This window comes from Capricornis sumatraensis, chromosome 7 (assembly GCF_032405125.1).
Source record: "Capricornis sumatraensis isolate serow.1 chromosome 7, serow.2, whole genome shotgun sequence".
NCBI lineage: Eukaryota > Metazoa > Chordata > Mammalia > Artiodactyla > Bovidae > Capricornis > Capricornis sumatraensis.
Genome location: NC_091075.1, coordinates 106099946 through 106121343, shown reverse-complemented (window position 1 = coordinate 106121343; position 21398 = coordinate 106099946). Strand labels below are relative to the sequence as shown.

At 45.5% G+C, this 21398-nt stretch overlaps 1 protein-coding gene across 2 annotated transcripts in view; it reads left to right on the top strand.

The window, feature by feature from the left end:
* The window catches only part of STK32B (serine/threonine kinase 32B), a 384837-nt gene that overhangs the window by 315337 nt on the left and 48102 nt on the right, over window positions 1-21398 (top strand). Inside the window, exon 6 of one of the 2 annotated variants that reach the window (XM_068975347.1) lies at window positions 11845-11934. The exons of the other annotated variant lie outside the window; for it this stretch is intronic. Coding sequence (XP_068831448.1) covers window positions 11845-11934 — 90 coding nt within the window. The remainder of the gene's footprint in view (window positions 1-11844; window positions 11935-21398) is intronic. 2 annotated transcript variants of the gene reach the window in all.

The window sequence follows — 21398 nt, the reverse complement described above, 5'->3', positions numbered from 1 at the left end:
ATGTTCAAGATCTGCTGGGTACACAAAATCCAAGACTTATGGAAGACTCTGCTCCCCCACTGTCTGCCCTGCTTTCCTGTCCCCCAGGCTGGATTTGTCTCCTAGAATGGGTCCTAATTCTCCTCTGAGATTGGGCTCTCTTGGCTAACAGCAAAAGCAGAGAGATGGCACATGCATCCTAGGTCGCTCAGTCATGTCTGACTCTTTGAGGCCCTATGGACTGTAGCCCGCCAGACTCCTCTGTCCATGGGATTCTCCAGGCAAGAATACTGGGGTGGGTTGCCATGCCCTCCTCCAGGATCGATCCAGGGATCCCTGACCCAGGGATCGAACCCATGTCTCTTATGTCTCAGGCAGGTTCTTAACCACTAACACCACCTGGAAAGCCTGAAGGAGACCATTCCTGGAGGTAAAAGGAAGTTGAAGGAAAAGGTAGCATTCTAGCGTAGTATGAGGAGAAGAGCTGAGTGTGTTTTAGGGCTGAGGGCAGAGTGCTTGGGGAAATCGGGAATTTAAACTGTAGGGGGAAGAGGAAGGGATTGCATTCAATTTTCTCGTGGCACAGTGATGCTGGGTGATGAATAACCACCTGAATGTAATGGCACAAACGTGCATCCAGTTAAGCTCACAGGTCTCTGAAGCTTTCCTAGGCAGGGCTTGCTCCTAAGACTGAGGTCCAGCAGGGTCAGCTAGGCAGCTGCAGTGACATTGGCTGTGCTCCCTGCCACGTCTGGGGTTCACCTGGCTGCTTGCTGGTACACCATGACTTTGGTTCATTGACTCGACAGCTCAGCCCAGCGGCTCATGGGTCATCCTCTGGCAAGTCAGCCCCATGTGACCTTGCATGGCCAGAGCAGGAGAAGGAGCAGGGAAAGTCCAATCACTCAGCCTCCGCCTGTGTCACGTTTGCTGCCATCTCAGTGGGCAAAGCAAGTCGTAAGGCCCAACCAACTGGGGGGTTGGGCACTGCCAAGTTGCATCCCAAGAAGGATGGATCCCAAGATGGGGGAAGAATTGCAGAGATTAATGCAATCATCTGCAAGATGCTCATAGAAAAGGAGTCACTAGCACAAGTAGGGGTGCTGGTCTTTAACACATGCGGAACTTGTTATTTTTGTTCAGTTGCTCAGTTGTGTCCAACTCTTTGAGACCCCCATGGACTGCAGTATTCCAGGATTTCCCTGTCCTTCACTATCTCCCAGAGCTTGCTCAAACTCATGATCATTGAGTTGGTGATGCCATCCAACCATCTCATCCTTTGCCCCCCCCTTTCTCCTTTTGCCTTCAATCTTTCCCAGCATCAGGATCTTTTCCAGTGAGTCGGCTCTTCACATCAGGTTGTCAGAGTATTGAAGCTTCAGCTTCAGCATCAGTCCTTCCAATGAATACTCAGGGTTATTTTCCTTTAGGATTGACTCTTTCCTTTAGGCTTGATCTCCTTGCTGTCTGAGGGACTCTCAAGAGTCTTCTCCAGCACCGCAGTTTGAAAGCATCACTGGAGAGCTTTCAGTTCAGTTCAGTCACTCAGTCGTGTCTGACTCTTTGCGACCCCATGGACCACAGCAGGCCAGGCCTTCCTGTCCATCACCAACTCCCGGAGTTTACCCAAACTCATGTCCATTGAGTCGGTGATGCCATCCAACCATCTCATCCTCTGTCTTCCCCTTCTCCTCCTGCCCTCAATCTTTCCCAGCATCAGGGTCTTTTCAAATGAATCAGCTCTTCACATCAAGTGGCCAAAGTATTGGAGTTTGACTTCCCTCAAAATGGGCAAAGAACTGGGAGTCAGAGACAGAAGGGCACTGCTTGCATTTTGCCCTGAGTGTCACTGAAGGCTCTTGTTCAAATTTACTGACCGTATACTGTTAGCTTTCTGCATCTGAGGGGTCCACGTTCTCACATTCAGCCAATCTCAGATCAAAAAACATTTGGGGAAAAAAATTCCAAAAAATGTCAAAAAGCAAAACTTGAATTCAAGGCTGGCAACTATTTATATAACATATACATTGTATTTATGACTATTTACATATCATTTGCATTGTATTAGGTATTAAAAGTTGAAAAAACTTGGGCAGGTGTGCCCCAGTGGTAAATTCTACACCACTTTATACAAGGGATTCTAACATCCAAAGATTTTGGTATCAGTGGGGGTCCTGATGCTAGTCCCTTGAAGATACCAAGAGACAGCTGTAGCTTTTTCCTCTTCTGTATGCAAAAAAGTGATTCCTTCATTTTGCAGACCTGCCGTAGGCCAGGCATTGTGCCAGGTGACCCAAGGACACAGAGCCCCTGTGGTCAAGAACCTCACAGGGTAGGGTAGTGTTTCTCAGCCATGGCTGCACATCACCTAGGAACTATAAAAAGTGCCAATGTCAAGGGCCAAACTTAGAAGTCCTATTTGACTCATCTTGCAGGAGAAAGTGAGATGTTTAAACTTACCAGGTGGTTCTAAGGTGTACCCAGGGCTGTGGGAAGGATAGAGTGATACAGACCCAGCAAGGCCAGTGCTGGGCAGCTGTGCAGGAACACCAGGGCAGTGGGGCTTGGGGAGGAGGAGGAGGGAGGGTTTGCTGGATCCTGCAGCATGCATGGGGTCAACAGAGCATTGGGAAGGGCAACAGAGCATTCCGGAAGGCCAGTGAGAAAGCTCCAATGGTCTCAGGACAGCTGTCTATGAAGTGTAGAACTCACATTTCTCAGTGGCCTTGGGATGAAGACTTGGGGGTCAGAAACCTCACCTGGAGCTTTAGGGTCTTTCATACAGGCACACCAGCAGAGTGAATTTGTTTTCTCATTGTATTCACTGAGTCTTCTATTTCCTGTATGCGGATGCTTGACTTTTGCCCACTCCAGGCCACCATCCACTTTCCCTAAGCTCCCCTGTGCCAGGGCCCAGATGACCAGGGACAGTCCTGTGCCCCCAGAAACTCCTGAAATTATTCAGACTAGCCAGTCCTAAGCCTGCTTGCCCTGCTTCTCCTGTTCCTTCCCACAGAAACCACCAGAGAAGCTCTTGACCACATTTTCTCCCTTATGCCTATGTCTTGTGATCAACCCTGGTGCTTCCCCGGGGTGACCCCCAATGGTATGATGTGTCCCCTCCTCTTAGGAACCGTGAATGACAGGCTTATCTTTTCAACAGCAGCTAAGTCGCCTCAGTCGTGTCTGACTCTGTGCGACCCCATAGACGACAGCCCACCAGGCTCCGCCGTCCCTGGGATTCTCCAGGCAAGAACACTGGAGTGGGTTGCCATTTGCTTCTCCAATGCATAAAAATGAAAAGTGAAAGTAAGGTTGCTCAGTCGTGTCCTACTCTCCGCAACCCCATGGACTGTAGCCTACCAGGCTTTTCCGGCCATGGGATTTTCCAGGCAAGAGTCTCTTAATCCGTTGGCTTTACTATACCTCAAGTTTTCCATTAATAGACAATATTTCAGAGCACTCACTCACTGGACTCATTTTGAAGACTTGCCTCTCCATCTGTTGCTAACATATTTGTTGATAATTGTGATGCGTGCTCCACAAAATGGCAATATCCAGCAGCAGCAACACCCCCATCCCCCTCATCAGAACACTGTGTGTGCCATGCCATCTCCATCTTGGCAGGAAGAGAATCCAGGAAATTAACAGAAGGCGTGTGTTGATGCTGAAGCCTGAGATACAGAGATTGGAACAGCTGAGATGGAAGTGGGGAGAACCACCAGGGCAGATTGAGGGGCAGAGATATTTCTACTGAGTCTGAGGAGCCAAGAGATAGTGTCATTATTCTAGATAGGGTTCCAAGAGTTTAGCTTAGGAATGCAGTTTAAAGCTATACTAGGATCCTTGGGAGGGCTGTATTGAGATTCTTGCTGAAGACTGCTGGGAGTGGAAGGAAGTTTCTAGTACCATGTGATGTCTTAAGGTCCTGAAGACCCTGTGTAAGGAATCTCTCATGACCCTCCACTAAATAGCCTCCTGTATTAGCTTTCCAGAGGTGTTGGAACAAAGCCCACAAATTGAGAGGCAATCAAGAGCAGAGATGTATTTTCTCACGGTCTTGGAGACTGAAACCCAAGGTCAAGATGTATGCAGGGCTGTGCTCCCTCTGAAGGCAACAGGGATGGGCAGGTGTCAATTCTGTCCCCTAGCTTCTGGTTTGGTGACATGCATACTTCCTTGGCTTGAGACGGTGTAACTCCAGCCTTCAAATGGCTTTCTCCCTTGGCTTACTTTCTACTTCCAAACCTTGTGCCGTGCTAGTTGCTCAGTCATGTCTGACTCTTTGTGACCCCATGATCTGAAGCCTGCCAGGCACCTCTGTCCATGGGGATTCTCCAGGCAAGAATATTGGAGTAAGTAGCCATGCCCTCCTCCAGGGGGATCTTCCTGACCCAGAGATCAAATCCAGGTCTCTCGCACTGCAGGTGGATTCTTTACTGTCTGAGCCACTAGGGAAACCCCATTCCAAATCTTGCCTGAGTGCATTTGAACAGCATGCATTTGAATGGCAGAATCTAAATCTTGCCCAGAACCCTAGCTGCAAGAGAGTCAAGACATGTGTTTTTTTTTTGTTTTTCTCTCTCTCTCTCTCTCTCTCTTTCTTGTCGTTATAATACAGGGGGCAGGAAAGAAAGGAGTGGAAAAGGATACTAAGTGTCAAAAGATAATCTCTATCCCAGTGCCCCTCAGAGTCCTCGCAAAGAGCAGATCATGGCTGAGAAAGTGTTCTAAAAGCTTCTCTGCATCTGATTCATTGTGACTTGTATGACTGTGTAAAGTCACATACCAGCATATATATGGAAGGGGAGCACCTTGGTCAGATAGCCTTGGCTATGCTAGTAACTAATTAACCAAAATCTAGTGATTTAACATTAAAAGCCACAGAAGTAGAGAAAAGGGAAAGAAACAGAATTGTTGAGCTCATTCAAAAGCCTTGAGTGAGGTGGTGTTTAAGCAGGATCAACTCAAATAGGATGCGAAGGCTGGGCAGATTTTATGAAACACAGTATATCTGGGGGAAGGTATTGAAACTCATCTCCGCTGAGTTGTTCAGGTGCTTAGTTGTATCTGACTCTTTATGATCCCATGGACTGCAGCTGGGAATTCCCCCAAATCTCAGTCTAGGAGCTTAGGAAATCCCAGGCCTGTTGCATTTCTTGTTCCCAGTTTTTTGTTCTCTTCTGCCTAAGGAGATCTGGGAACACACAGATTGTTTTGATAGCCCTGCCTTCCTACCCTATGACCAACAAATGGAAGGAAGTCAAAGCAAATAAAGCAGAAGAAAATCAGAGGGTCATTTCATTCTACATCAGGCAAAGGCCTGCCCTCACACAGTCAGTCTTCCTACTGCAGTAAAGCCAAAAGAAGCCTGAATAAGCTGGTACCCTAGAATTTGATTTGTTTCTCTCCCTCTCTCTCTCTCTCCCTTACTTTCTTTTTCTTTCTTTTTTTATTTCCTTCTTTCCTTCCTTCCTTCATTTTTTTCTCTCTCTTTCTGCCACTGTCCTGAAGTAAGTTCAGTATGATCTCCATGAAGAGAAGTGGGAGGAAGGAAAAGTGTTCAGAATGCATGATCCTAAGGGGAGGATCAGCATCCGGGGTTCTATCACACTGGCATCTTGGAAGTACAGATATTATTAGCTTCATCAGCAGTGAGCTCTGGGGCCTGCCATGGGTGAGGCACCTGGACCCACAGCCAGGGTTCTCATCCTCTTGAGCATCCTTGGGCATCCAGCTGCATCTTTTCAGCAGCACCCCTCTGACCTCTGGCATAGGCACGTTGTATACCCTGTAAACCAGCTAAGATGGAGACAGATGTTCATACGAGACTTGACTCTAAATTTCAGGGAAACAAGGCAAAAAAATGATGTGGTAGAAGATCATCTCTTACACAGGAGCTTCTTGCCATCCTAACTTCTGGTCTAGCACCCTCTAATGGCTACTACCTGAAGTCCAATCTTGGCTTCTGAGGACAGATCTAAAGAGAACTTACTCTGCACTGAATAAAGCCTGCCACTGGGTTGACTATCCCCTCCCAAGCAGAATCTCATCTTCTCCCAGGCAGTGGCCTTGTTGGTCCCAGTGAGATCACTCCACTGTCCTCCTTCATTTGGTAAATATCCACACAGAGTTAAAGTTATTTCATTTCAGGAACTGAGAGGGGTGAAAGGAAGGGAGGGAGCATGGTGGAGCAGGAACAGACAATTGTGCAATGTGGCTGAAGGAGAAGCAAGTGAAAATACAACAAAATTCAGGATGCTTTGGATGCTTCCTCCTGGAATATGTAAGGAAAATGCAGGAATCAAAGTAGGAGTCACTGCTACTGGTAATACTGAGTTGATTCTGTGCATCAGTAATTATACCCCAGTGCAGGGACTGTGGATGGAACTTTAGCCCTGTATAATCTCCATCATCCTATTCTATCACCCAGTTCCATGGCACAGATAAGTGACACATCCCTAGTGTGTAGAGTTTCAAGTGCCCTTCCCCCAAATTCACAGATTGTTGTTGTTGTTCAGTCACTAAGTTGTGTCCTACTCTTTGCAACCCCATAATCTATAGTACACCAGGCTTCCCTGTCCTTCACTCTCTTCCGGAGTTTGATCAGACTCACGTCTGTTGAGTCAGTGATGTTATCTAACCATCTCATCCTCTTCTTCCCCCTTTTCTTGCCTTCAATCTTTTCCAGTGAGTTGGCTCTCTGAAGCAGTGACCAAAATATTGGAGCTTCAGCTTCAGCATCAGTCCTTCCAATGAATATTCAAGGTTGATCTCCTTTAGGATGGACTGGTTTGAGCTCCTTACTGTCTAAGGGGCTCTCAAGAGTCTTCTCCAGCACCACAGTTTGAAAGCATCAAGCTTTGGCACTCAGTCTTCTTTATGGTCCATTTCTCACTTCCATACACTTTTCATGCACATGCCGAGCCTGACGCTGACCCCAGGGAGTACAAAATCACAGAGATGGTGGCTAAGTCTCATTATCTGAGATCTGGTTGAAAAATTGCTGCTGCTGTAGTCTTAAAAGTAAAAAATGGAATGTTGTCAACTCCTGTAAATATCGCAATAGCTCTGAGAACTAAAGAATGAAGAAAGATGATAGCATTTGCCTACCATATTTCTTTCATTCCATCTTTTATTTGGTCAGTAAGTCAGCCAGTCAACAAACACTTGTTAAGTACATTTTCCAGGTCATGCCAGTGCTAACATATAGGGGACATAGAAATGAACAAGGGAGGATACCTAGTCTCAAGGAGACAGACACAGCAGATACAGCATAGTGGATGCTAGGATGGAAATGAAAATGGAGAGGAGTTGGGAGGGTCCAGGAGAGAGGCCTAAACTGGTCAGTCTGCCATGGACCAAGTATCCATGGAATTAAATTGATATGTTGAAGCCTTAACTCCTAATGTGATGACTTTTGGGGCTGAGGCCTTTAAGAAGTAATTGGGTTTGGAAGAAGTCAAAGGATTGGAGCCCCCACAATGGGATTTGTGCCTTATAATGGGATGAAGGGACCAAGCTTGCTGTCTCCTCACAATGTGAAGATACAGCAAGAAACTTGCCATCTAATCCAGGAAGAAACTAAGGACCCTACCATGCTGGCACTCTGGTCTTGGACTTCCAGGCTCTGATGCTGAGGAATAAATGTTGATGTTTACACCACCCAGTCCATGGTAATCTGTTTTAGCAGAGCAAGTCAACTGAGACACAACCCCCTCATGGTAGTGAGTTTCCTGTTAGTGGAAGCAATCAAGCAAAGGCTGGATGTCCACCCATCAGTAATACAACTCTTGAGCCAGGTTTTGAAAGATGAATGGAAATCTGTCAGGCAGAGGGAAAAGCTTTCTGAATGGTGTCAAAGTCTTGGAGGTGTGATGAATTTCCATGTGTTCAGAGAAAGGAGAGAGCAGGGCTGGAGTACAGAATGCATTAACAGGGGTGGAAGGGCAATTGTTGATGATTCTCATTCAAACTTTTACTAATGGATCTCACACCATATACTGGGCTCATTCTCCCACTGATTTCTGAATGTTTTTAATTTACAGAAAGCAAATAGCCAAAAACTCTGTTCATATTTGCACACTTTGTAGTAAATTTCCATTCTCCTGAGAAGGAACTCAGAGGAGACCTCGTATGGCACTAATTTTCACTTTCCCACATCTTGACTCAACCAATAAAGGAGGCACACCAGGAAGTTTCAGCTCATCAGCTAGCACGGTGTGGAAATCAAAAGGGGTTCTGCTGTCTGGCACTCCTGCTGGAGGTGAATTCCTGGGCAGACAGGTCTGCTTCAGAGCTGCCCCAGAGCCTCCACCCAGGAGGGCCAGGAGGAAACAGGGACAGGACTGGGTGACTCCACCCTGAAGGGGGCAACAGGGGACGGTGGAAACGCCCACCCGGAAGAGACTAGAGATAAAACACAGCTCCCCAAGTTTCAGCTGCCGACTGTGGATGGGTCACTGGTCTCTAGAACTTCAGGTTTGAGGAGGGGAAGGGCAAGACTTCCCTGGCAGTCCAGTTAGGACCTCACCTTCCAATTCAGGAGGTGCAAATTCAATCCTTGGTCAGGGAACTAAGATCCCACATGCTTCATGGACAAAAAACCAAAACCTAAAACAGAAGCAACATCGTAACAAATTCAAGAAAAACTTTAAAAATGATCCACATCCAAAAAATCCTTTTATAAAAGGGGATGGGTAGCCATACCCCACCCCCGACAAAAGTTCTTCAAGGACTAGCATAAACTTCGGCACCAATTCTGTACCATTTATGCAGCCTTAACCAATAGCAGCTTACAGAGATGAGGGATGCATTTTTCCCCCCTTTATCAGTTTCCCTGCTTTGAGTCCCCCAGTAATCCACACACAAGCCAAAGTGATACAAATGAGTGGGATTGTGTCTCTCTTTCTCAAAACCCTCATGCTTGGGGTAAAAGCCACCTGACCCCTTTCCCCCTTTCTCTTTCTGGCCTCCTTGCTGGCCCTTACAAGGTCCTGATGCTGCCAGCCCCCTCAGCCATCTCACTCCTCCCCCAAGAAGTCCACTGGCTTGCTGCCTCTCTTCTTCAGGTCTTTGCTCAAAGGTCCCATCCTCAGTCCCTTAACACCCAATTACCCTACCAGGTACTTATTAATATTAGAAGGAGGCTTATAGAGTGAAATAACCTGCTGAAATCTTATGGTAAGTGGCTGCATCAATTAGGACACCAGCAGTGTGTGGCAGACAACAAGGAGCCCAACTCAAATTGCCCTAAGCAACGTGTTTTTCAGCATGTATAACTGAGGCCCAGTGGAATGTGGCTTCAGGCAGGGTTTGATCAGGCTTTGCACCATTTCTTTGCTGTCCTTGCAGCTCTGGCTTCTCCAAGGATGGGCTTCATTTTTAGGTTGTCTTTCTTTGTGGCACCCAATGGCTTCTACATTTTGGGGCAGGAGTCATATGGCCACATCACACCAGCCAAAGGCAGAGAATATCACTTTAGATAGCTTCTGGAAGGAAAAAGAAGAAAACTTTTCCTTTCCTGAACCCCCTAGAAAATCATCTCCCCAGTTTTCACGGGCTCTGATTGGTTCATATGCTCAGCCTGAGCCAACTTTTTTTTTTTTTAATTTAAACTTCTTTATTTTAGTTGGAGGCTAATTACTTGAGCCAACTATTAAAGCCACCTGGAGACACGTGCTCCATCCCAAAGCCAAATTAAATGCAAAAGTGACTTTTAGAATGATCGATGGAGTATGATCTCTTTATTGCAAGAACAAGCCAAAGTCCTGTGATATGTGGATATACATTTGCATAAGTGAAAGCGAGAAAGAATGGAGGAGCTAAATGAATCAGTGTGGTTATATGGCAGGTAGAGGAGACCCTAGGATGTTGAAAGGAGAGCCTCAAACACGTATTTGTATTCTGTGATTTATTATAATGAGCTGGCATTACTTTAATTATGCAAATATTAAAGAATTTAAGAGTGGGGGAAATGAAACCAGATAAAAACCATCCATATTCTAAGATTCCAGAATTCCTTCCCAAGGGTACTGCTGTGTTTGGAACTGTACAGGTGTGGGGTGCAGAAACCACTCAGATGTCCACCTACTTTCACATACCTCACAGTCTAAAACTGGACTTGAATTTACTTGTTTGTTAGCACTAGAACTGAGGCAATGGGAGGGTGCAGGGATGGATTGGCCCCAGCTGGAGATGAGACTGGAGCCGCACCTTTGCAGGATAATGCTGCGAAGAGCAGTGCTTACAGAAAATGCCCTCGTTGTTGTGTGGCAGTATGCTGTAACCATTTCTTGTGTATTAATTCTCTGCCTCCTCCCAACAGCCCTCTGAGATGTATATTTTGTTATCATCATCCCCATTTTACAGATGAGAAAACCAAGCCTCAGGGAGCTTGGTATTTATATTGAGGACATAATAAAAATGTTAAAGTTTAGAGGCACTGGTCCAGAGAGTGGAAGCTTCTGATAAATAAATGAGACACGTGAGACCAGACTCCTTCTTTCAGGAAAATAGTAGGTGGGGGAGGGGTGTAAAGAGAGGCTACTCATGCCCTGAGGACCGCTTATGCTGTGCACCTGCTCTGGCCAGCGGGGGCCTTAGTACGATACTGATGAACTGAGTAGGGAGGGGGATGGAGGGTGGAAACCACTTTCTGTCCAGCCTAAAGTAATGGGAGCCGATGGGACGTGGGGGTCAAGTACCCTAAGAGGGAAGGAAGAGGGACACGGAAGAAGGAGACAAGGAGATGTGGGGGTGAAAGGAGAAAAGAAAGTGTCAGAAGGAAGGTGGGAGGGGAAAAGGAGGAAAATCCAAATAGTCGGTATTGGTTCTCCAGGGAATCTGGGAACCTACCATCAACAGATGAAGGGGTAAAGAAGATGTGGTTTAGCTATATAACAGAATACCACTCAGCCTTAGAAAAAGAATGAAAACTTGCCATTTGAATCGACACAGATGGACCTGGGGGGCCTTATGCTAAGTGTCGCCATGCTCTGCATTATCCTTGAACGTTATTCATCTTAGAGTTGAAAGTTTGTACCCTCTTACCAATCTTTCCCTATTTCCCCCTCCTCTAGCCCCTGGCAACCACTTTTCTACTCTCTGTTTCTATAAGTTTGGCTTTTTTTTTTTTTTTTTTTTAGATTCCACATACAAGTGAGACCGTGCAGTATCTGTCCTTCTCTGTCTGACTTCTCACTTAGCATAATGCCCTCCAGGTCCAACCTTATTGTCCCAAATGGCAGAATGTCCTTCTTTCTCAAGGCTGAGTGAATTCCATGGGATGCACGTGCCACACCTGGATCCTTTGATGTACACTTAGGTTGCTTCCATGTCTTCAGTTCAGTCTCTCAGTCGTGTCCAACTCTTGTGACCCCATGGACTGCAGCAGGCCTCCCTGGCCATCACCAACTCCCAGAGCTTGCTCAGACTCATGTCCACTGAGTCGGTGATGCCATCCCACCGTCTCATCCTCTGTCGTCCCCTTCTCCTCCCGCCTTCAATCTTTCCCAGCATCAGGGTCATTTCCAATGAGTCAGTTCTTCACATCAGGTGGCCAAAGTATTGGAGTTTCAGCTTCAGCATCAGTCCTTCCAATGAATATTCAGGACTGATTTCCTTTAGGATTGACTTGGGATGATGATTCCACTTATTATTATGATTCCATAGCTTGGCTACTGTCAATGATGTGACCAAAACAGACACTTCTAAAGTATCAAATAAATACAAACGTAAGTAAAAGTTCTAATATTTTCTTCCTGTACATCCCCCCCCTTGCAGACCACAGTGTTAAATCAGACGGGAGATAACCCAGCTGCCTGCAGCTCTTGCTAACTGCTTTTTCTGATTCTCTGTCTCCAGGACACGTTCACATCACAGACTTCAACATAGCGACAGTCGTGAAAGGCGCAGAAAAGGCTTCCTCCATGGCCGGGACCAAGCCCTACATGGGTGAGTGTTCCAGGCCCCCTCAGGCCTCAGCGTTCCTCTCCTGCTACATCGCACCCCTCCCTCACCCCGCCTCCCACCCCCACACCAGACCCCAGCCATCCTCTCTCACACCTTTGGCCCTTACCTAAGCTGTCTGCCTTGCCCGGAAGACCTTCTCCTCCTCTGTTTTCTAGAGAATGCTTACTTAGTCAGAAAGGTTGGCTCAGTTCAGTTCAGTTCAGTTCAGTCGCTCAGTCGTGTCTGACTCTTTGTGACCCCATGAACCGCATCACACCAGGCCTCCCTGTCCATCACCAACTCCTGGAGTCCACCCAAACTCATGTCCATTGAGTCAGTAATGCCTATCCAACCATCTCATCCTCTGTCATCCCGTTCTCTTCCTGCCCTCAATACTTCCCAGCATCAGGGTTTTTTTCTAATGAGTCAGCTCTTCATATCAGGTGGCCAAAGTATTGGAGTTTCAGCTTCAACATCAGTCCTACCAATGAACACCTAGGACTGATCTCCTTTAGGATGGACTGGTTTGATCTCTTTGCAGTCCAAAAGACTCTCAAGAGTCTTCTCCAACACCACAGTTCAAAAGCATCAATTCTTCGGTGCTCAGCTTTCTTTATAGTCCAACTCTCACATCCATCCATGACCACTGGAATAACCATAGCCTTGACTAGACAGACCTTTGTTGACAAAGTAATGTCTCTGCCTTTTAATATGCTGTCTAGGTTGGTCATAGCTTTCCTTACAAGGAGTAAGCGTCTTTTAATTTCATGGCTGCAGTCATCTGCAGTGATTTTGGAGCCCAAGAAAATAAAGTCTGACACCGTTTTCACTGTTTCCCCATCTATTTGCCATGAAGTGATGGGACTGGTTGCCATGATCTTAATTTTCTGAATGTTGAGCTTTAAGCCAGCTTTTTCACTCTCTTCTTTCACTTTCATCAAGAGGCTCTTTAGTTCTACTTCACTTTCTGCCATAAGAGTGGTGTCATCTGCATATCTGAGGTTATTGATATTTCTCCCAGCAGTCTTGATTCCAGCTTGGCTCAAGCTCAGGAAAAAATAAACGACAAACCCTTCTTTTTCATTAAAGTCCCACAGTGTTGCCAGAATAGTTTTGTTGTTGGTCATTGCAGGTCTATATTCTGAAGTACACATTGCTCTTCCAATGTAGTTTCAGGTTGGTTTTTCTGTAGGACTTTTGCTGGAAATATCATATTGCACCGAGTCTTAGGGCTTCCCAGGTTGCTTAGTGTTAAAAAAAAAAAAAAAAAAACTCGCCTACCAATGCAGGAGACATAAGAGATGTGGGTCTGAATCCTGGGTTGGGAAGATCTCCTGGAGGAGGGCATGAAAACCCACTTCAGTGTTCTTGCCTGGAAAATCCCACGGACAGAAAAGCTTGGTGGGCTGCAATCCATGGGATCACAAAGAGTCAGGTGCGACTGAAGTGACTTAGCACACATACACCGGGTCTTAGTCATGGGATATTCAGTTGCGGTATGCAGGATCTAGTTCTCCCACCAGGGATGAAACCCAGACCCCCTGCACTGGGAACATGGAGTCGTAGCCACTGGACCACAAGGGAAGCTCCCGGAAATGTCTTTTGCTTTAATACAAATTCTGTTCTTTTACTTTCTTTTCTTTGTTAAGGATCCCTATTACCTGAATGTTGGGTCTTCTTTGCCAATCCTCAGCATTTGCCATTTTCAAATCTTTTGTCTCTCTTCCTATGTTCAAATTATTTCTCAATTTTTTATCTTCCTCTTTATTTTGAAGCAATCTCTGTTGTATTTGTTTTGTGTGCTTTCTCATGAAGTATTTATTTCTGAAATAATTTTCCTTTTGTTTCTAGTTTTTTCATGAGTCCTCTTATGAGATTTCTGAGTATCTAAATTGTAATTTACATGTTCTTTCATGTCTTGCATAATTTTAATGTCTATATTATTCATTCTTAATGTCTACATAGTTATCAACTGCGGATGACAAACCATGTCAAAACCTAGAAGTTTAGAACAGTAGCAATCTTTTATTTATCACATCTGCCACTTGATTGAGTGGTTTTTCTGCTGGTTTTGGCTAGGCCCACTCATTCAGCTGCTGGACCAGCCTGCTGCTGCTAAGTCACTTCAGTTGTGTCCGACTCTGTGCAACCCCATAGATGGCAGCCCGCCAAGCTCCCCCATCCCTGGGATTCTCCAGGCAAGAACACTGGAGTGGGTTGGCATTGCCTTCTCCAATGCATGAAAGTGAAAAGTGAAAGTGAAGTCTCTCAGTCGTGTCCGACTCTTAGTGACCCCATGGACTGCAGACTACCAGGCTCCTCTGTCCATGGGATTTTCCAGGCAAGAGTACTGGAGTGGGACACCTGAAATGAACGGGCCCCTCTCTCTGAATGGTCTTTTCTCATCAAGGAGACTAGAGTGAACATGCTCCCATGATGGCAGCAGTTTCAAGAAGGAAAACCCAACTCTCAAGTGCCTACCAACCCTCTCCTTGCTTTACATTTCCTGATGTCCAATTGGCCAAAGCAAGTCATGTGACAAAGACCAGGGCCCACATGGGAGGGGACTGCATGGAGTGTGGGAACCTGATGGCCTGATTCATTGGGAACCGTTCATGAACAACCCGCCACACTGTCTTTTCTGAGGTACTTTCATTGTACAGTGTTGTTCTGCTTGCCATTGTCCTTTCTCTTACAATCACTTTGCATGGAATTCCACGTAATGTTGGTTTTCCTGGATCTTTAGAAGATGGTGTCGCTCAGGGTAGCTTCTCTAACCAACCTGACTCTTCTTCTATTGTTCATGTGACATGTCATGTCCCTAGGCAGCTTGCTACCTGGGATTTCCTGGCCCAGTCCTCTTGCCCACTTCCATCTGGACTTCCCCTTTCTTTCATCTGTAGGGCCCCCATCCTGCTTAGTTTTGATTTCACTCCCAGCAGCTTCTCCTTGGGATCCTTCCTAGAAGAGAGCTCTGGCTGGATTGATTGAAGGGATTTTGTGCCCCAGACTCCACCTTCTGCAGAACTCACCAAAAACACTTTTCATTCACCTGAGATGGGGCTGGACAAGCCTCTTCCTGTTTCAGCTGCTGTTCTCAGACTGGCTATTCTTCCCAGTCAATGTCTGCTGGCTCTTTTGGAGTTCTCTGTCCTCTGGTCCATCATCAGCTGTGTTATTTTTATACAGAAATCACTACCATAAAGGGCTTATCACTGTTGCTGGTTTGTTCCCATCTGCTTATATTTTGGGATTTGTGGGAACAACTTAGCTTTATAGTAAGTGTTGCCCATTGTTTTTGCTTTCGCTTGTATCTGCTCTGCCCGTTTATATGTGGATTGTAGAGATTCAAGAACTCTGTCATCACGTCTCCAGAATTGACTCCTTGTGTTATTTATCATTAACTTAATAAATACATTACATAAATGAAGTTTGACAATAAATAATAGTGAAACAATACTTTTTAGTATTTACTATGTGCCAGGCATTCTATCCATAAGCTTATTTAAGCCTCATAAACAAGCACGCATGCTTGGTCACTTCAGCTGTGTCTGACTCTTTGTGACCCTGGACTGTGGCCTGCCAGGCTTCTGTGTCCATGGGATTCTCCAGGCAAGAATTGTGGAGCAGGTTGCCATGCCCTCCTCCAGGGGATCTTCCCAACCCTGGGATCGAACTCATGTCTCATGTCTTCTGCATGTGCAGGCAGGTTCTTTACCACTAGCGCCACCTGGGAAGCCATTCATAATCATGAAGTAGGCACAATTACTTATTCCCATTTTTAGAGTCGAGAAAACGGGTTGAGAGTTAGGTGACCTGCCCAGGTTGACATCAGGGGTGAGAGCAGAGCCAAGTCAGTATGAACAGCAGAGGGTATAGAAATGAGCAGATCTGTCTACTTCAGAGTCCCCTTGGGATGCTAAATACAGACCCAAATACAGCTTTCATTGTTGACGATCCTTCTGAAATCCCTTTCCAGAAGAATCCAGATCTGGGGCTGTTCTATCCAAGGAGGTCACTTCAGTAAGATCCAACAGATGGGCAGGACTTAGAGATGGAGAATGGCAGTGAAGGAGGGGGCGAGGCTGCCTCCAGGCCTCTGGGTCTAGCAGCAGAGTGGATTCCAGGGAGGCTCCCATGCAGAGAACACCACAGGAGGGGCGAGTGCAAGGGATGGTGGGAAGGATGGACGTGGCGGTGAAGTGTCTGTAGGAACGTCCAGACATTCAGATGTACTCCAAGCATCTGGAGAGTGATGTGGACTCAGTCCGTGCGTTGAGAGTTACCATCTTGGAGACGCAGCAAAGCCAAGGCAGTGGGAGAGAAATCACTGATTCTAAGCCCAGGAGCATCTTGCCCGAAGGGGTGGAGAGAGGCCGGAAGAGGCATCAGCCGCAGAGGGAACATGGAGGAGAGGGGAGAAGAATCTCCCATTTGGAGCCGACTCCAAAATCCTATAGGTTAGTTCCCACTACCTTTAGGCTATTCCTGAAAAGGAAACTGGCCTCTAGGAAATTGGGTTCTTGACCACTGGAGAAGTTCAAGACAGTGTTCTCCCAATGCTGACCTTTCGGCCCCTGCTTTACCGCCATTCAGAGCAGAATTTCCTGGGTGCCTCAGCTTCTCAGTCCTGTCTAAGGCTCCTCTGTCCTGGCTCTTAGCCTTTGGGAAAGCAGGCCCGTAGTGACCCAGCTGGCCACTCTCTACAGTGGCCCCACCTTCCAAAGGGAGAAGAAAGCTGGACATGTATTGTGATCCCATCACATGTCTGTCATCATGTTTAATCCCCAGAAGATCCACGAGAGTTTTCTATGTCTCTCTCATTTTATATAAGAGTAAGCTGAGGCCCAGAGGTTAATTAACCTACGCTGAATCACACAACTGCCAAGGGATAGAGCCAGAATTTAAAGCCACATCTATATGAGTCTGAAGTCCCTGCTTTTTTTAAAAAAAATTTAATGAAATATAGTTGACTTATGATGTTATGTTAGTTTCAGGTATACAACGAAGTGATTCAGTTGCATATACATTTGGAAAGAGAATGTTAAAAAGTATTGTTTTAAACATTCTCTTTTCTCATAGGTTATTACGACATGTTGAGTATAGTTCTCTTCATTATGTAGTAGGGTCCTTGTTGGTTATCTATTTTATATATAAGGTGAGCTAAGGTGAAGTTGCTCAGTCATGTCCGACTCTTTGCAACCCCGTGGACTGTAACCTACTAGGCTTCTCCGTCCATGGGATTCTCCAGGCAAGAATACTGGAGTGGATTGCCATTTTAGTAGTGTGTATATGTTTATCCCAAACTCCTAATTTATCCCTCCCCCAGTTTCCCTGGGTAACCATAAGCTTTTTATGTCTATAAGTCTGTTTCTGTTTTGTAAATAAGTTTATTTGTATCATTTTTTTGATTCCGCATATAAGCAATATCATATGGTATTTGTCTTTCTCTGTTGGGTTTATTTCACTTAGTTTGACAATGTCTAGACCCATCAATGTTGTTGTAAAAGACATTATTTCATTCTTTATGTGAAGTAGTGTTCCATAGTATATATATGGATATATAATATATACACACACCTCATCTTCTTTAGGTTTCCCAGGTGGTGCTAGTGGTAAAGAGCCTACCGACCAGTGCAGGAGACATGAGAGCTGTGGGTTCAATCGCTGGGTTGGGAAGATCCCCTGGAGGAGGGCATACCCACTCCAGTATTCTTGCCTTGAGAATCCCAGGAAGAGAGGAGCCTGGCGGCTATAGTCCATAGGGTCACAAAGAGTCAGATATGATGGAAGTGACTTAGCACACACGCATCTTTTTTATCCATTTGTCTGTTGATGGGCACTTGCTTCCAAAGTTCATGCTTTTGCCACTATACCAAGTTGCCTTTTTGACACTGAGTTCTTGTATCAGAAAGCCACATTTCTCAGACAAGAGAAAAGTGTATTATCCCAGCTGTACCTGGGATTCTGGACTTCTGGGGTCCTTCTAATTAAGGGATCTTCGGTACTGAATTGATGAACAAATGTGCAGGAGAGGCTTTTGTGAGATTTGGAAAGCACAACTTATTTACCAAAATGAAATAATTTCAGAGACTATAGGCATTGGCAGTGCCAGGCAATAGGAGGTTATAGGGAAGATGAGGGTGAGGGGAAAACTCTCTCAATCAAGTCACATCCTGCAGCTCCCAGGGCTGTAAATTCCTGCTACCAAGCAGCAGCTTTGTTGACTTCATTCACTTGAGCTATTTGGTTCAAAGGCCCAATGACAGGTTCCCAGAATGTTCCAAACATGCATTCAGGGAATGGGCTGATGAGTAAGCTCCCAAAGGTTGCTCATGAAGAATGATCCCAGAAGAAACATTTGCATAGAGCTGAATTTTCATTAATTATAAAAGCAGATGGAATTCACAAACAGAGAAAAAAAGAACTCTCTGAAAGGTGCCAGATTAGAAGTAAAAAATGTTCCAGCAGCTGTCTGGGGCTTCAGTTTATTCGTCTCAAGTGAGATGAAGAACTGAGCATTCTTTCAGCAAACATCGAATGGGGCATGTCAGGAGTGCAGGGCTCAGAGTCAGGCACTGGGCCCCAGGGACTCAGCATCTCTGGGGCAGACAGCTGTGAAGGCCTGCATGTAAGCTGGTCCCTGTCAAGAAAGACTTCCCAGAATGGGACCATCTGAGTTAAACTCACAGGGTGTGTTCACAGCTCACCTGCTGGGTGAGGGTAAGGAGAGGCCATTCCGGTCCATGCAAAGGCATGGAGGGGGTCATAAGATGGTGGTCTGAGAGGCCATAGCAGTCCTGTTTTTTAATAGCTTTATACAATTAGAGGAGGTGGGAGGGAGAGACGAGACAGACCAAAGCAACCAGGGTCTTGAATGCCTGATAAGGGTCATGGAACGAACAGAAATGCCAATGCCGGAGACGGTCATCACCAGACTCATGGGATCAGCCTCAAGCGTGTCCTGGGAGAAGCAGACAGATAACTGGGCTTGCCAGGAATGGGTCCCGATGAAGCGTGGGCTTCAGCATGGGGTGGTTTGAGTATCTTCTGCTTAGAGACTAGGTGAATTTAGATAAATTACATTATCCAGTATAAGGTACATCAAGCTCTAATACTTTGGCCACCTGATGCGAAGAACTAACTCGTTTGAAAAGACCCTGATGCTGGGAAAGATTGAAGACAGGAGGAGAACAGACGGCAGAGGGCAAGATAGTTGGATGGCATCACTGACTCAATGGGCATGAGTTTGAGAAAACTCTGGGAGATAGTGAAGGACAGGAAAGCCTGGCGTGCTGCAGTCCATGGGGTCGCAAAGAGTCAGACATGACTGAGCAACTGAACAACAGCATCAGACCTTCTGTATTTCCTCAGCCAGTTAAGCTTCCCCTGCTTTTCCTCTTATGCAGACAAGTGAGATCCTACCTGTCCACACTGGAGCAGTGTCTTACATACTTTGATGAAACCAGTCTTCTGTTGCTATTAATGCTATTTGTACCACCAAATAAAAAGAAATTATCAGATTGACACAGCAGTTTCATTTCATCTCAAATCAATATGTGTGTGACACCTGATTTCATCTGCCAAGGTATAAAGCCAAAGGAACATGAATTACCCTAAGGGATACAGCAGAGGCCAGTCATCCTGCTTATCTCTGCTTTTCATGGCTTTTCTGCAAACTCTAATCAAAGAATGATGATGGAACTCTGAATCATCTGGGGACATGTACCACATGTCCATCTGTTAGTTGGTCCTTCATTTATGGATGTATTTCATTTCTCATTCGGTGATGAATTGATACAATAATAACTAGCTCATATCTATTCGGAATTTGCTCTGCATCAGCCCTTGTTCTAAATGACTCCCATATGTTATCTCACTATGGGGTAAAGGGTATTATTATCCCAGGGGATCTGAGACATATGCAGAGACTAAGTGCTTGTCCAGTGATAAACAGCAAAGGTGGCCACTGAGATTCAAAGCCAGGATTGTGTGACTTCAAACTCTTTGCTATTCTGATTCCTTGAGCATCTCTGTCTAGACCAGCTTCATGCTAATCCCTGAGGTTTTAACCCTGACCTAGTCATATCCTTGTTTAAAGAGCTCAGAGTCCAGTGAGGGCAATGGGCATGCATATCCTTAATTACAATATGGCCTGATCAGTGCTGTAGGGGACGAACAGACAAGGGTTTGGTAAGAATCCAGAACAGTGATATACTTGGCCAGGAGAGGGGTAAAGAAGGGAACTGAGGATCAAGAAGGGACTTAATGAACATTCCACAGTGGGTGTAAAATTTGGTCTGGGTTTTGAAGTATAAATAGGAGTTCATGGTTATAAAAATCAGGTAAAGATTATCAGGCAAGTCATTGAAGATTTAAAATAAATCATGTTCTATTTTTTCCTTTTGGCATGTACTCAGTTGCTCAGTCATGTCTGACTCTTGCCAACCCTATGGATTTTAGCCCACCAGGCTCCTCTGTCCTTGGGATTTTCCAGGCAAGCATACTGGAGTAGGTTACACAAAAGGCATAATAAAGACAGTGGCCAAAATATGAGGAAACTGGAACCTAATTTTCTATAAATTTTTCATGCTAAGAAGTTTGACTTTTATTCTAGAGTATACAGAAAAATTTGGAGTGATTTTAATTAAGTAATTTGAACATATGAATGACAATAAAACAATATTATATTGCATTTATAGAGCACTTACTTTGCACTTAATAAATACATGCAGAACTTCAATTTTTTCTTCTCGATAACATGATGTGGCAGATATAGTTATTCCTTTTTACAGATGAGGAAAATCAAGGCAAAAAATAACAGGTCAGACAGCTTGCTTGAGGCTGTCATGGCAGCAAGCCTAGCCTGAATCATCGCCACATTCACACATTCCGTCTCTTTGTTTCACTGATTTTCTACTGACTTAGAAAAGTGTTTCAGGAGCAGATTCAGTTCAGTTCAGTTCAGTTGCTCAGTCGTGTCGGACTCTTTGCAACCCCATGAACTGCAGCACTGCAAGCCTCCCTGTCCATCACCAACAGTCGGAGTTTACCCAAGCTCATGTCCATTAAGTGAGTGATGCCATCCAACCATCTCATCCTCTGTTGTCCCCTTCTCTTCCTAACCTCAATCTTTCCCAGCATCAGGGTCTTTTCAAATGAGTCAGCTGTTCACATCAGGTGGCCAAAGTATTGGAGTTTCAGCTTCAATGTCAGTCCTTCCAATGAACACCCAGGACTGATCTCCTTTAGGATGGACTGGTTGAATCTCCTTGCAGTCCAAGGGACTTCTCAAGAGTCTTCTCCAACACCACAGTGAAAAGCATCAATTCTTCAGCTCTCAGCTTTCTTTATAGTCCAACTCTCACATCCATACGTGACCACTGGCAAAACAATAGCCTTGACAAGATGGACCTTTGTTGGCACAGTAATGTCTCTGCTTTTTAATATGCTGTCTAGGTTGGTCA